The 13847-nt window shown below is 34.5% G+C and overlaps 2 protein-coding genes and 1 pseudogene across 2 annotated transcripts; 2 read left to right on the plus strand and 1 right to left on the minus strand.

Moving 5' to 3' along the window:
- Nucleotides 1–401: 401 nt before the first annotated feature.
- On the plus strand, nucleotides 402–2536 carry LOC108452909 (probable protein phosphatase 2C 39). Its single transcript, XM_017750703.2, has 5 exons — nucleotides 402–738; nucleotides 1201–1464; nucleotides 1569–1845; nucleotides 1920–2074; nucleotides 2158–2536. The coding sequence occupies exons 1-5, from the start codon at nucleotides 706–708 to the stop codon at nucleotides 2290–2292; spliced, it is 864 nt and encodes a 287-aa protein (XP_017606192.2). The 5' UTR covers nucleotides 402–705; the 3' UTR covers nucleotides 2293–2536.
- Nucleotides 2537–4724: 2188 nt separating this feature from the next.
- On the minus strand, nucleotides 4725–8733 carry LOC108451027 (probable disease resistance protein At1g61300; annotated as a pseudogene).
- Nucleotides 8734–10118: 1385 nt separating this feature from the next.
- Nucleotides 10119–11959, plus strand: LOC108451540 (probable protein phosphatase 2C 39). The gene is made up of 4 exons (XM_053027620.1): nucleotides 10119–10124; nucleotides 11107–11410; nucleotides 11485–11639; nucleotides 11723–11959. The coding sequence occupies exons 1-4, from the start codon at nucleotides 10119–10121 to the stop codon at nucleotides 11855–11857; spliced, it is 600 nt and encodes a 199-aa protein (XP_052883580.1). The 3' UTR covers nucleotides 11858–11959.
- The last annotated feature ends 1888 nt before the right edge of the window (nucleotides 11960–13847 follow it).

The raw sequence follows: 13847 nt of genomic DNA on the forward strand, positions 1-13847 counted from the left end.
TTTTTAAAAATTAAAGGACCTAAATAAAAAATTTTCTATTTTAGGGACCCAGGATCTTTGCCAGCCTCGAGCTATGCCTACATACGCGTGTGATAAAATTTTTAGTTAAACATAAAAAAGTATAGCTAAGGACTCGAGACCTTTACTAGCCTCTAGCTATGAACCTCCGTATGCGTGTGATAGAATTTCTATTTAAATATAAAAAAGGAGTATAGGTGTGACGTTTTGATTAGCTAGCACCACATGATCTAAAAAGGAACGGTGTTACAAACATGGGGGGTTAGGTTAGAGAGAAGGAAAGTTGAAGTATCAATGTGGGTAAAAATAAATATTAATGTGAGAGAAAGTGACAAGTTTAGGGGCTAAAAGTAGAATTAAACCATTTTATATTTTTATAAAGTAAAAGAAAGGAAAAGAAAAGCAAAAAAGGAAGAAGAAAAAAAAGATGGGTCATAGGGAAATGTGAAGAACGCGTCATGTAGTTAAAGCAAAGAACGCGGCGTATATCGGATGACCCTTCTTCAATCTTACACTTACTTTCTTTGTCTCCTCCTCTTGTTTCTCTCTTACAATCTCACTTTCTTTCTTTCTTTTTCTTCCTATTTTTGGCCTTCTCTTGGCCACTGTGTCTTCTTTTAACAACAAACAACATATATAACCATATTATATACATACATACACAAGTTCTTTCCTTCTAAGGAAGCCATGACTGGCAAAGAAATCCTCCACAAGATGAAGGTATCCCCTCTCTTTTCTGGGTTTTCTTTAAATACCTTTTTGTTTATAGTTAAACTTTCCATGATCTGTTGTGTGAATATGAATATATGTATGTATTGAAGAAATGGGTTATGATTTTTCTTTGAAAGAACCCATTTGCTGCGTCTTGAAGTGATTGATTTAGGATTTATTATATATGGGGTTTGATTATGATTTTTTTCTTGGAAATTGGAGTAAATTGTTTCCAAGAACTAGTTTGTGTGAGGAATTGGATGTTTTTGGATGATTTGACCTCAATAATTTCCCAAGAAAATGAAATTGTTAAAAGTTTTTAATCAATTAACTGCATTTTGGAAAAGAATTAACCCATTTCCACCACAATGCTTTACGGTTGATGGCATGTTTTTCTTCATCAATGGCGATTTCTAGGAAACGTTGTGTAAATTTACTGCTTATTGAGCTGTTTATATTGATTTACTGCAGGAGAAAGTTCAAGAAAAAGTTGGCTTAAACCCTTCTAGTAATGCTGAATCTGGAAAAGGGAAGAGTAAGATGTCGAAGAATATAACGCATGGTTATCATTTAGTGAAGGGGAAAGCGAATCATCCAATGGAAGACTATGTTTTCGCGGAGTTTAAGCAAGTCAATGGCAGTGAGCTCGGTTTATTTGCCATATTTGATGGCCATTTGAGCCATGTTATTCCCGATTATTTGAAGGCGAACTTGTTTAACAATATCTTGAATGAGGTAATCTATAATAAGCTGGATCTTACGGTATCTTTTTCCTATGCATTGACAGTGTTTTGCTTGTAGTTTTAACTAAGCGCCTCTGTTTCTTTTTGTGTGAGCAGCCCGACTTTTGGACGGAACCAGAGAATGCGATTAGGAAAGCGTATCGTTTAACGGATACAAATATATTGGAACAAGCCATTGATTTGGGCAAAGGGGGTTCAACGGCAGTGACAGCAATATTGATCAACTGCCAGAAGCTGGTAATAGCAAATGTTGGCGATTCCCGGGCTGTGATTTCTAAGAATGGTGTGGCTAAACAGCTTTCAGTTGATCATGAGCCCGCTTCTGAAAGGGAGAGCATTGAAAATAGAGGCGGTTTTGTTTCGAACTTTCCAGGTAATGGGTGCCTGATCTTTTGGGGATGACGCTCTAGGTTACACCATCTTTTTCTGATATTGTTTTTGTTTCAGGGGATGTCGCGCGTGTTGACGGTCAGCTTGCGGTGGCGAGAGCATTTGGTGACAAGAGTTTAAAGAAACATCTTACTTCGGAGCCAGATGTGAGCATTGAAACAATCGACGAAGATACCGACCTCATAATATTGGCTAGTGATGGTTTATGGAAGGTAAGCCCTATCTAATCACATTTTTCTTTTATTGAACCTGCGTGTTGAACCTGAAATTTAATGGTCCGTTCCTTAAATTGCAGGTAATGTCAAACCAAGAAGCTGTCGATGCTATCAAAGGCATTAAGGATGCTCGATCTGCTGCGAAACACCTAACTGAGGAAGCTGTTAAGAGAAACAGCAAGGATGACATTTCCATCATTGTTGTAAAATTTTAGTGATCTGTAAGTGTGGCAACTTCACCTGTTTCCGTATGATAACGAACTCTTTTTGTACCTTTCTTATGTTGGATAGAATGTTATGCATATTTTGTGTGGTATCCTAAGCTTTCTATACATAGGCAAACTGTAATGAAGGAAACTAAAGTTGAATTTGTAGCATTGGAACATAATATTCTACCAAGCTTTCAATCGCTTTAGCGGTTCAGCTGATTGGATACGTAATCCGCCATTAAATTTCAAATTTGTTCTTGAACAATCTGAATTTCCTTCAGATGTTATCCCTTAGGTTCCCTTGGATAATTGAGTTTTAGTTCCGATACCTGATGTTGTTATAAAATCCTTCATCATAGTATAGTAAGTTATGTTTTGGTTCTTAAGATTGGTAGCATAAGCTGATTATGTCTGCAATGACTCCTTTCGATTGCGGGCAAATGCATCCGATTAACTGAGCTTGGATTTTTTGACTTGAGAAGAAGGCTGTAACAAGCCATCACTGAACCCTATCTTCCCATGGCAACCTCTTCTTCCTCTTGGTCATCTTCCCTGTCATTGTCAAGTTCTTGAGCTATGAAATCCTTATTTATGGCATCTCTGAAACCTGCAGCTTCCATTGCAGGAGAAGGAGATATAAATAATGGAGAGTGGTAATGAAATGTTGAAATCAGAGTAAGATGGAAGTGGAAAAAGTTGGACCACAAGCTAACATTAATTTGTCTCTCATGTTTGCTTTATGCAGTTCAGGATTTAATCCAAAAAGAAACAGATGTAAGATAACATTAATTTAACAAATCCTAACAGTCAACTACCTATACCTATACCCAAATTCTTAATTAACTATTAGTGTTGTTAAGTTATCGGATAATTACTTCCTCTCATCTTAAATAAAAAAATCATTATCTAGAGGATTATTATTATTATTATTTAGTTTAAATCATTCTCTGTTTTTCAAAAATCTGATGTAATATCAGATCTTACATGTGTCGTGGACGAGGACAATTTGATGTAGAACTATTTGCTTGTATTTTTCTTACAAAAATTGTGGTAATTTACAAATATTTAGAATTGTGCTGGCATTGTAAGCATTGCAATTGTTCGTTAGTATTTAAATTATACTACCGTTGAAGGTAAAGCAATTGTTTGAAATTAAGCTAATCTCGAACGCCATAGAAACTATTTAGTACTATACTAATGTAATAAAGCTAGCTACCGCTCGATGAATAATCTTTAGTGAAATGAAAATGAACCCTTGGTGGAAGGTTGCTTTTACCGTGGATACCTTGATGAGTCATACCGTGGATAGTACTATTGAACTGATTCCAAGCTTAACTTAAAATTTTTTTAATTGGTATATTGATGGATAATGCTTTCGTCTGTCTTATATGAACTTCACTTTGTAGTTTGATGGGTGGTAGTCATTGACTCGAGAATAAACAATGCCTTATGAGATTATTGAAATTCATGCCATTTATCTTTTTTAACAATGTGTTAGGCGTTGGTGTTTCTATTCATAGTTGACTTGTATAAATTTCACTTTCTGATTTAGCGAGTAGTGTGTCTATTGGCTCAACAATCGAGGAATATATAATGCATATTATCATGAGTTGTATAGTTGTTGATTGAACGATCTAGAGTTATAGTTTTGGAGATATATACGTCTCACTTTTGCAGAGAGCTACTAAATGGTTCACGGAGGGATCCTACTGTCGATTTTTGGAGATATGTCTCATCTCCATGGAGAGTGACTAAATGGTTAATGGAGGGCTTGATTGTCGATTTTTGGTGCTATGCTTCACCTCTGTGGAGCCCAACTGTTGATTTTTGGAGATGTGTCTCACTTTCATGAAAAATTGTAGAATGGTTCACGGAGAGACCCAACTAATCAAATTTTAGAGATATGTTTCACCTCCAAAAAGAGCCACTAAATGATTCACAGAGGGGTTCAAAGTTGCCACCGTTGGCCTTATGACTTAAGATTAAGCATGAATGTGAAAAGTTGAGAAACCTAAAAAATTGCTAAACTAAAATTTGAATTTTAACAAAACATAACTTCTTAGGAAAATTAAATGGTTAAAATTATAGTTTATATTTTTTTAATTTAAAAATAATAAAAAGTACAAGTACAATGTTATGTAATATATTAGATGATGTGGCAATTTCACAAGTTATTGACAAGTGTTTAGCATTGCCATATTATCTTAGTTGGTAATTAATTTTGATGTCTAAATATATAATTTGAAGCATATATATATATTTATATAAAATATGAGATTTATGAAATAATAGACTAGTGTTAAATGTGATAAAAGACCATATTAATATTATCAAAATAAGTCTATAACTTAATTGTTTTAATTATAAATATGAAAATTTAGAATAAATATTTATTAGAGAAGAATAAGAGAATAGAAGGAATGGTAAGAGTGGGAAAATGTTTAAAATGTGGAGTCACTTTGATTTCTTATTTACCTTTGCCTCTCAGTCTCAATGCTCTTAACCTCTTCCTTCCATCATTCATTTTCTCCTCTCTTTTGCACTATCCTTCCCCCTACTTCTTTCCCACCAATATTTTATCTTTCTCTTCAACAACTTCAACAAAAAAAAAAAAAAAAAAAACCTGAAATTGGAGAAATTAGGTTTATAAAATAAGAAAAAATAAACTAAACTATAAATGATTGATACCTCTAATTCTTCAAAAGGGGTTGAAGTGAAGAACATTTTTAAAGTTTGGAGTGCCATCCCACTCCAACGATTCCCACCATTTTGTGTATGACCTGATAGTAAGAGAAGGTGGAGCATATGCAAATGGCTGCCCATTGCCAACAAGGGGAACAAATGGAGGAATTCTCTTCAGTTTATCACAGCCATTAAAAACTTTGATATCCTCGAGAGAATCACAAACCATCACTCCACTCTTGCTGCAAATGCTCTTCAAATTTGGTAATTCCTCTAGTCCCAATTTTCTCAATTTGGGAAGATGGAATTTGATTAATGCATCACTCCCTTTTTCTTCAACTTCTGATGTTGCTGCTCCCAATATTTCTACTATCTCATCACATTCTGACACCCAAATTTCTTCCAGGTTTTGGAGGTTTGGAAGCAACCAATGTGGAAGCAACGTCTTCATACTCCAGCATCGGGCTATAATAATTACCCTAAGATGGGAAAAGGTGGCAGACGGAGCCAGTGTTGATGTTGTTGCTGAACCAATTCCTGCATCTTTCATAATAAGGGCACTCAGCTTTGGCAGATATTGAAGACTCAACAACTCGAGGCTCTGAAATGGATGAGCGGAAGAAGAGGCAAAAGGGGACAAGGAAACAACACACTCTATCCCTCCACACCACCTAATACTACAAACCCTCAAGTCAATCGCATTTTTGAAGGAAGAATTATCATCGACTAAGCTTCTCAAATAGTGGCAGTTAAAAATATTCAACTCTTGAATTTCAATTGGGTGCATAATTAACTCACCTTCCCAATTATCGACTCCTCCAATTGTTAATCTTTTATCTCTTGTAGAATGGATATATAACTTACCCACCACTAAATTGTACTTGATGAGATTTTTCTTATTTTGTTGCATTGAGGAGATGAACTTATTAAATTCATTGATGTCTTCGAAACATCCGGTTAAGCACTCCAACTTCTTCAATGGTTCCATCTCCTCTGCTTTTAGACTTATTTTTTCTTTCTCCACACCTAAACACAAGTGCTGAAGGTGAACGAGTTTTGGTAAAAGTCCAGCGGGTATCCCTTTCAGAGTGAACATATTTTCAAGATCAAGATATCTTAACTTTATCAACATATCTATGCCTTCAGGGACTTCCTCAATGTTAGTCATAGAGAGATCCAACTTCTTCAATTCCTGAAGCATCGAAAGACATGGCAGATCTTTTAATTTATAACAGCCACGAAGCAACAATGTTGTGAGGTTCTTTAGTTCAGAGATGGAATTTGGTAAACTCTCGATCTTTGTAAAGGACAAATTGAGAACACTAAGACAAGGCATGTTTGTGAAGAAAGAATTTGGGATCTTCTTTATAAGGTTCTTCTGCAATAACAAGGTTGTGAGCAGTTGGCATTTTGTGGGCAGCACATCTACGGGAAATTCCGTTATGGAGTTACACATAAGCGATACTTTCTCAATATCTGGACTCCATTGCCCCCTTTTAGGTAATTCTTTTAATTGCAAGCCTGCTTGTACTATATATCGAGGATTCATACTTGTGATCGACAATGCCATGTCTCTCACTGCATCATGCATCTTTACGCCTAACCGACCAAGTTTAGTGATAATATTTTCCAACAAGCAGTTATCTTCTAACTTCTTCAAAATAACATGGCCCTTGTCTTTCATCTCTTGTCTTGTACCCATATCATCTATGAATCCCTCTTCAATCCAGCACTCAATTAGTTCATCCATATCAATTTCAAAATCTTCGGGATACACTGTACAATACAAAAAACAATGTTTCGCTTGCTTGTCCTTTAAGTGATCAAAGGTAAATTTTCAAGCGCTCGATTACCTCAGCTTCCACTCCTTCCACTTTTCCTATTCTCTCTTTCAATTCCCCGAGTGCATTTTTCCAAATAAGAGGGTTATCTTCTCCTTTCAATGTACCAGCTACCACGATAATTGTAAGAGGTAAACCCGCACATTCCTTGACAACAAGCTTCAAAGTAGGCATTATAGTTGGACTTTGAGCTATGTTAGGTCCAACTTTATTCAAGAATAGTATCAATGCCTCTTCTTCTGAAAGGGGCTTCACTTTTATCACCTTACAACCCATATACTTACAGACATGCTCTGAACGGGTTGTCAACACCAACTTGCAGCCATTGCTGCCACTCGGCTCGGGGATCCCAACTTCCTCTAGAGAGACTTTATCCCACACATCATCTAGGATTAGAACATGCTTTCCTTCGTTATTCAGCATTTCTGACAATATTGCTGCTCGTCTTAGCTTGTCTCCTTCTCTGGGCCAATTCTTCAACTCCAAAGAACCTGCAATATCATCTTGTACCTTCATTACATTGAACTCCTTTGATATGGTAACCAGATTACCCTTTCGAATCTTTGTTGCTTTAAAAGATCATTGTGGATGTGCTTCATGATAGTGGTTTTACCCACACCGCCCATCCCCCAAACCCCAATGTTGCTCACCTCCTCCTGCATCAAACATGCCCAAATTTCATTTCTGACAGCTTCCTCTCCAACTAATTCTGATGTTGGCAGCGGCAACCCAGCACTTGGACCATCAATGGCAAGACCTTCAGACGCATTAGGAGCTTTATCAAGAAATCCCTTCATTTCTCGACTCTTTTCATCAACCAGCTTCCCGTTGCAAGCACGACAGAGATATTTCCGTTCCTGACTTTGTTTTCAACAACTTGTGCTTCTCTAATCATCTCTTTCACATCTTTCAACCAATTTTCAACTCCCTTCTTTGGTATCTTCCCCAGAGGACGAAGAAGCTCTGCTTTCAATTGCAGCTCTATATCTTCCATTTTGCAATTCAATTCATCTCTCATCCTCTTGAAGTTTCTCACATAATCGTTTATCTTTCTGTGGTATTGCAAGTATTTACAAACAGGAGTTCCAAGACAATTTGCAATACCAACAACAGGCTCTACATACTCCATTGCTATGTCCCTGCATGCAATCATATACAACAGTAGCAGATAATGAAAACCTGTGAATGTATTGGCTGAAGTATTGATATATCAGTGTAAGCATGAAAAGGAAACATGAATGCAAGTTTCAAGCAATGGCGTTCATTAGATGGAGCTATGGATGGATGGCAGACAGAAACATGATGAAATTCTGGTCACCAGAATCAAGCTCTTTATGTATATAAAATGATAGATTCAAGTGTGCAAGAGTTCATTACAGAAAATAAGAGGTAAAATGTTCAACAGTCTGAGATTTCAACATTATATTGCTTCTGGGTAGTTCTTTTTGTATTAATTTCTATATATGATAGATTATGTCTGCTATCCTGTCTTAAAATCTAAAACTGTTGATAATCAGTAGAGGAAATCATTGCCTTATTATCTGACTTAGTGGCTGAAAAGTGTTGAGAGATTAGAACTGAAAATGAAGCAGTGAAGTTGACTTCGTTGACTATCATACAAAGCTAGCTGCAATAACAGTAGCAGATAATCAAAAGCAAAGAAAAGCATGTCATGAATTAAGCAAATGAAAGAAAATTAACTTGACTGGATGCTTGAAAATTAGCGATAGACCTTGGAGATGGAAACAAATTAAAAGCAGTGAAGAAGAAAGAATGTTGTGGGTAAGAAATAAGAAGAGAGTGAAGATAAAAACAGGGAAATTATGAAGCCAGTTGTAGGTTCCACAAAGGCAGAATTATTAGTAAGAAATCCTATTTTTATTACTTTTTCTTTTAGCTTTTTTCTTTGCTGTCTGCCATTACAGATGTCATTATAATTACTCTTATTATCAATTTGATATACGGCATAGGATGAAATTATAATTATAATAACTTTATAAAAGTTTTACTTTATATAAATTATAATTATTAGGTAAATTTATAGTTTCTTAAATATAATATGAGCTAAAAAAATTATTATCAATAGTGTTAATTGTTATGCCAGACATAATTTGAACTGGACTAATTGGTTAAAAGCCTTTTTAATTTTGGTGTTGAAGGAGAATAAAAATAAAATAATAAACAATAAGGGTTTACAAAGAAATTAACTTTATTTAAGATTTTGTGCCTCTAGGCCCTCTACACTATCACGCAGCACACATAGAGCTTAGTTTCAGCAACTAATCAAAATGAAAAATTTACATATAAAGTCTTTAAAAATTTTAAGTCATTACATTTTAGTCCAGTCTTTGCCAATATGTTAGCGACATTTGTAGAGTATCGTAGCAAATGTCTTATTTTATAATTAATTTATTTTTAAAATCATGTCGTAATTAATTATTTTTTATGATTTGGATTAAAATCCTTAAATTAAAAATATACATTTTTCTATTTTATAAATAATTTTGAGTTTTTTACATAAAAAAATTATTTTAGCAAAGTTAGACTATTAACTATTAGATAATAAAGTATGAGTATTTTGGTTTTGGTTACTACATTGGTTTTTACTTCTTAATTTGCTAAGGAATAAAATAATTAATGTGGGTTGAAACATATGTAAAGGGTAGAATGTGGGAAATGGAATGTCCCAATGAATTTTATTGACATTTGTGTTTGAAATTATTTTTAATTTTTAATATTTAGTTTTAAAATAAATTAAATCTATTGCTAAACAACTAACAACATTTTAAAACTAATTTTAATTTTTACAATTATTTTTGGAAGAAATTTAATTGTTTCTATAATTAAGAATAAAAATTAGAGTTGTTTAATTCTGATCACACAAAAAATTAAATATTTTAGTTATGAATTATAAATTTATTTAACAACATTTTAAATAATTATTTTTAAAAATACATTATTAAAAATTTTAAATTTGTTTTAAATTATGGCACGTTGTTGGTGGATCAATCTTTGCATTTCCATTTGCATGTAATGAGCAAGGAAGCTATGAACAAGTAATGAGCAAACTATATGTTGCATATGCTTGTGCCATAGTATAGTGCTGAATAGGATACTCAAATGATTAACTGAATTGAATTATTTAAAATGTAAATAATTTTAATCGTTAATTAAATTAAATTTTTTAAATACATTAATCGAATCAAAATATTTATGTAAGTTAATTGAATTACCGAAATTTATATGTTTTTGTCTTTTGGTTCAAATATGTAGAAAACATAGAAAAAATACATTGCTAATATGCTTTAAATGGAGGTGAAAACTTCAAATGAGATATTAGAAACACTAGATAAATCTTGAAAGTTAACATCCAAACACTACATATATTATATATTATATATAATATATATTGGTTAATTCAATTAATTACTCGATTTTGAACTGATAACCGAAATTTCAAAAAATCATTAATCAACCTTCAACCAAACTAAATTCGGCCACCGACTGATTAATCAAATTAGATTGATTCGGTCGTTTAAATCGATTTGAACCGAATTGTGAACACTCCTAGTGGTGAATTACATTAAAAGCAACAAGCAAGTTTACCACACGTCTGGTGCATTATTTGCAAGCCGCGCTAACTTATATTGAAGTCAAAGAGCATGTCATAAGAAAGAAGCTCATTATTCCCTATCTTTCGAACCTGGCAACTCCTGTATTTTCTATTTTCAGGAAATTCTACATTTATACAACTTTTGGTAAGTACATAACTTATTCAGGACATGTTCTACTATAGTGTATAATTGAGTGGAACCAACATGAACATGTCTAACATCCCCCTATTATGCTTTTATTTTATGTACTATACAGCCAACACACATGTTATACAAACATACGAGCTCTCTAAGAATCAATAAGAAGTTCAATCCATGAAACAAAGTCAACCGGTGAATTATAATGAAACATGAGAAGAACCACAAGCAAGCATCAGGAAATTCTTACAGTGCAACAATACACCTGAACCCCATTAACTAGCACAACAGAAAAACCATGATCAAAGAATCAAACTCCAAATTCCACCAAAATTCGTACACAGAAAATTATCTATTATAAAACCCCACTATGCACCACAACCAAAAAGAAAAACGTAATCACGTACCATATGCTACCGAAATAAAAATAGATTGCCCACAAATATCCAACCACCATGAATCGAGTCAAAAGCTATGTATTTATGAATCTCCAAATCTCTAGGCAATGAATACATTGTGTTCTTGAACCTGAAATTTTAACTAAGCGCCTCTGTTTCTTTTTGTGTGAGCAGCCCGACTTTTGGACGGAACCAGAGAATGCGATTAGGAAAGCGTATCGTTTAACGGATACAAATCTATTGGAACAAGCCATTGATTTGGGCAAAGGGGGTTCAACGGCAGTGACAGCAATATTGATCAACTGCCAGAAGCTGGTAATAGCAAATGTTGGCGATTCCCGGGCTGTGATTTCTAAGAATGGTGTGGCTAAACAGCTTTCAGTTGATCATGAGCCCGCTTCTGAAAGGGAGAGCATTGAAAATAGAGGCGGTTTTGTTTCGAACTTTCCAGGTAATGGGTGCCTGAGCTTTTGGGGATGACGCTCAAGGTTACACCATCTTTTCCTGATATTGTTTTTGTTTCAGGGGATGTCGCGCGTGTTGACGGTCAGCTTGCGGTGGCGAGAGCATTTGGTGACAAGAGTTTAAAGAAACATCTTACTTCGGAGCCAGATGTGAGCATTGTAACAATCGACGAAGATACCGACCTCATAATATTGTTTAGTGATGGTTTATGGAAGGTAAGCCCTATCTAATCACATTTTTCTTTTATTGAACCTGCGTGTTGAACCTGAGATTTAATGGTCAGTTCCTTAAATTGCAGGTAATGTCAAACCAAGAAGCTGTCGATGCTATCAAAGGCATTAAGGATGCTCGATCTGCTGCAAAACACCTAACTGAGGAAGCTGTTAAGAGAAACAGCAAGGATGACATTTCCATCATTGTTGTAAAATTTTAGTGATCTGTAAGTGTGGCAACTTCACCTGTTTCCGTATGATAACGAACTCTTTTTTGTACCTTTCTTATGTTGGATAGAATGTTATGCATATTTTGTGTGGTATCCTAAGCTTTCTATACATAGGCAAACTGTAATGAAGTAAAGAAACTAAAGTTGAATTTGTAGCAGTGGAACATAATATTCTACCAAGCTTTCAATCGCTTTAGCGGTTCAGCTGATTGGATACCTAATCCGCCATTAAATTTCAAATTTGTTCTTGAACAATCTGAATTTCCTTCAGATGTTATCCCTTAGGTTCCCTTGGATAATTGAGTTTTAGTTCTGATACCTGACGTTGTTATAAAATCCTTCATCATAGTATAGTAAGTTGATGTTTTGGCTCTTAAGATTGGTAGCATAAGCTGATATGTCTGCAATGACTCCCTTTCGATTGCGGGCAAATGCATCCGATAAACTGAGCTTGGATTTTTCGACTTGAGAAGAAGGCTGTGACAACCCATCAATGAACCCTATCTTCCCATAGCAACCCCTTCTTCATCTTGGACATCTTCCCTGTCATTGTCAAGTTCTTGAGCTATGAAATCCTTATTTATGGCAGCTCTGAAACCTGCAGCTTCCATTGCAGGAGAAGGAGATATAAATAATGGAGAGCGGTAATGAAATGTTGAAATCAGAGTAAGATGGAAGACGAAAAAGTTGGAAGGACCACAAGCTAACATTAATTTGTCTCATGTTTGCTTTATGCAGTTCAGGATTTAACCCAAAAAGAAACAGATGTAAGATAACATTAATTTAACAAATCCTAACAGTCAACTACCCATACCTATACCTAAATTCTTAATTAACTTTTAGTGTTGTTAAGTTGTCGGATTATTACTTCCTCTCATCTTAAATAAAATCATTATCTCGAGGTTTTTTTTTTTTTTCATTTAGTTTAAATCATTCTCTGTTTTTCAAAAATCTGATGTAATACCAGATCACACATGTGTCGTGGAGGAGGACAATTTGATGTAGAATTATTTGCTTGTATTTTTCTTACAAAAATTGTGGTAATTTACAAATATTTAGAATTGTGTTGGCATTGTAAGCATTGCAATTGTTCATTAGTATTTAAATTATACTAACGTTGAAGGTAAAACAATTGTTTGAAATTAAGCTAATTTCGGAGGCGATAGAAACTATTTAGGACTATACTAATGTAATAAAGCGAGCTACCGTTCGATGAATGATCTTTAGTGAAATGAAAATGAACCCTTGGTGGAAGGGGGCCTTTACTAGTGCTTTCGTTTGTCTTATATGAACTTCACTTTGTAGTTTGATGGATGGTAGTCATTGACTTGAGAATATACAATGCCTTTTGAGATTTTTGACATTCATGCCTTTTATCTTTCTTAATAATGTGTTTGCGATGATGTTTTTATTCGTAGTTGACTTATATAAATTTCACTTTATTTGTGAGTTAGTGAGTAGTGTGTCTATTGGCTCAACAATCGAGGAATATATAATACATATTATCACGAGTTGTATAGTTGTTGATTGGACGATCTAGAGTTATATTTTTGGAAATATATACGTCTCACTTTTGCAGAGAGGTACTAAATGGTTCACGGAGGGGCCCTATTGTCAATTTTTGGAGATATGCCTCATCTCCATGTAGAGTGACTAAATGGTTTATGGGGGGCTTGATTGTTGATTTTTAGTGTTATGCCTCACCTCTATGGAGAGCCGCTAGATGGTTCATGAAGGATCCCAACTGTTTGATTCACGGAAGGGTTCAAAGGTGTCACCGTTGGCCTTACGGCAATTTAAATTTCAAAGTTTGGTAACTAAAATATAACGTCTTGAAAAATTAAATGGTTAAAATTATAGTTTATTTTTTTAAATTTAAAAATAATAAAAAGTGCAAGGACAATGCCATGTAATATATTATATGACGTGGCAATTTCACAAGTTATTGACAAGAGTTTAGCATTGCCATGTCATCTTAGTC

This window comes from Gossypium arboreum, chromosome 5, assembly GCF_025698485.1.
Source record: "Gossypium arboreum isolate Shixiya-1 chromosome 5, ASM2569848v2, whole genome shotgun sequence".
In the NCBI taxonomy this organism is placed as follows: domain Eukaryota; kingdom Viridiplantae; phylum Streptophyta; class Magnoliopsida; order Malvales; family Malvaceae; genus Gossypium; species Gossypium arboreum.

Bases quoted from the DNA above. Each gene is read 5' to 3' on its own strand.
- LOC108452909 (XM_017750703.2), top strand. From the start codon at position 706: ATGACTGGCAAAGAAATCCTCCACAAGATGAAG. The intron at 1,465-1,568 runs GTAATCTATAAT...TTGTGTGAGCAG, and splicing joins TTAACAATATCTTGAATGAG to CCCGACTTTTGGACGGAACC. The intron at 1,846-1,919 runs GTAATGGGTGCC...TTTTTGTTTCAG, and splicing joins TTTTGTTTCGAACTTTCCAG to GGGATGTCGCGCGTGTTGAC.
- LOC108451540 (XM_053027620.1), top strand. The intron at 11,411-11,484 runs GTAATGGGTGCC...TTTTTGTTTCAG, and splicing joins TTTTGTTTCGAACTTTCCAG to GGGATGTCGCGCGTGTTGAC. The intron at 11,640-11,722 runs GTAAGCCCTATC...CTTAAATTGCAG, and splicing joins TTAGTGATGGTTTATGGAAG to GTAATGTCAAACCAAGAAGC.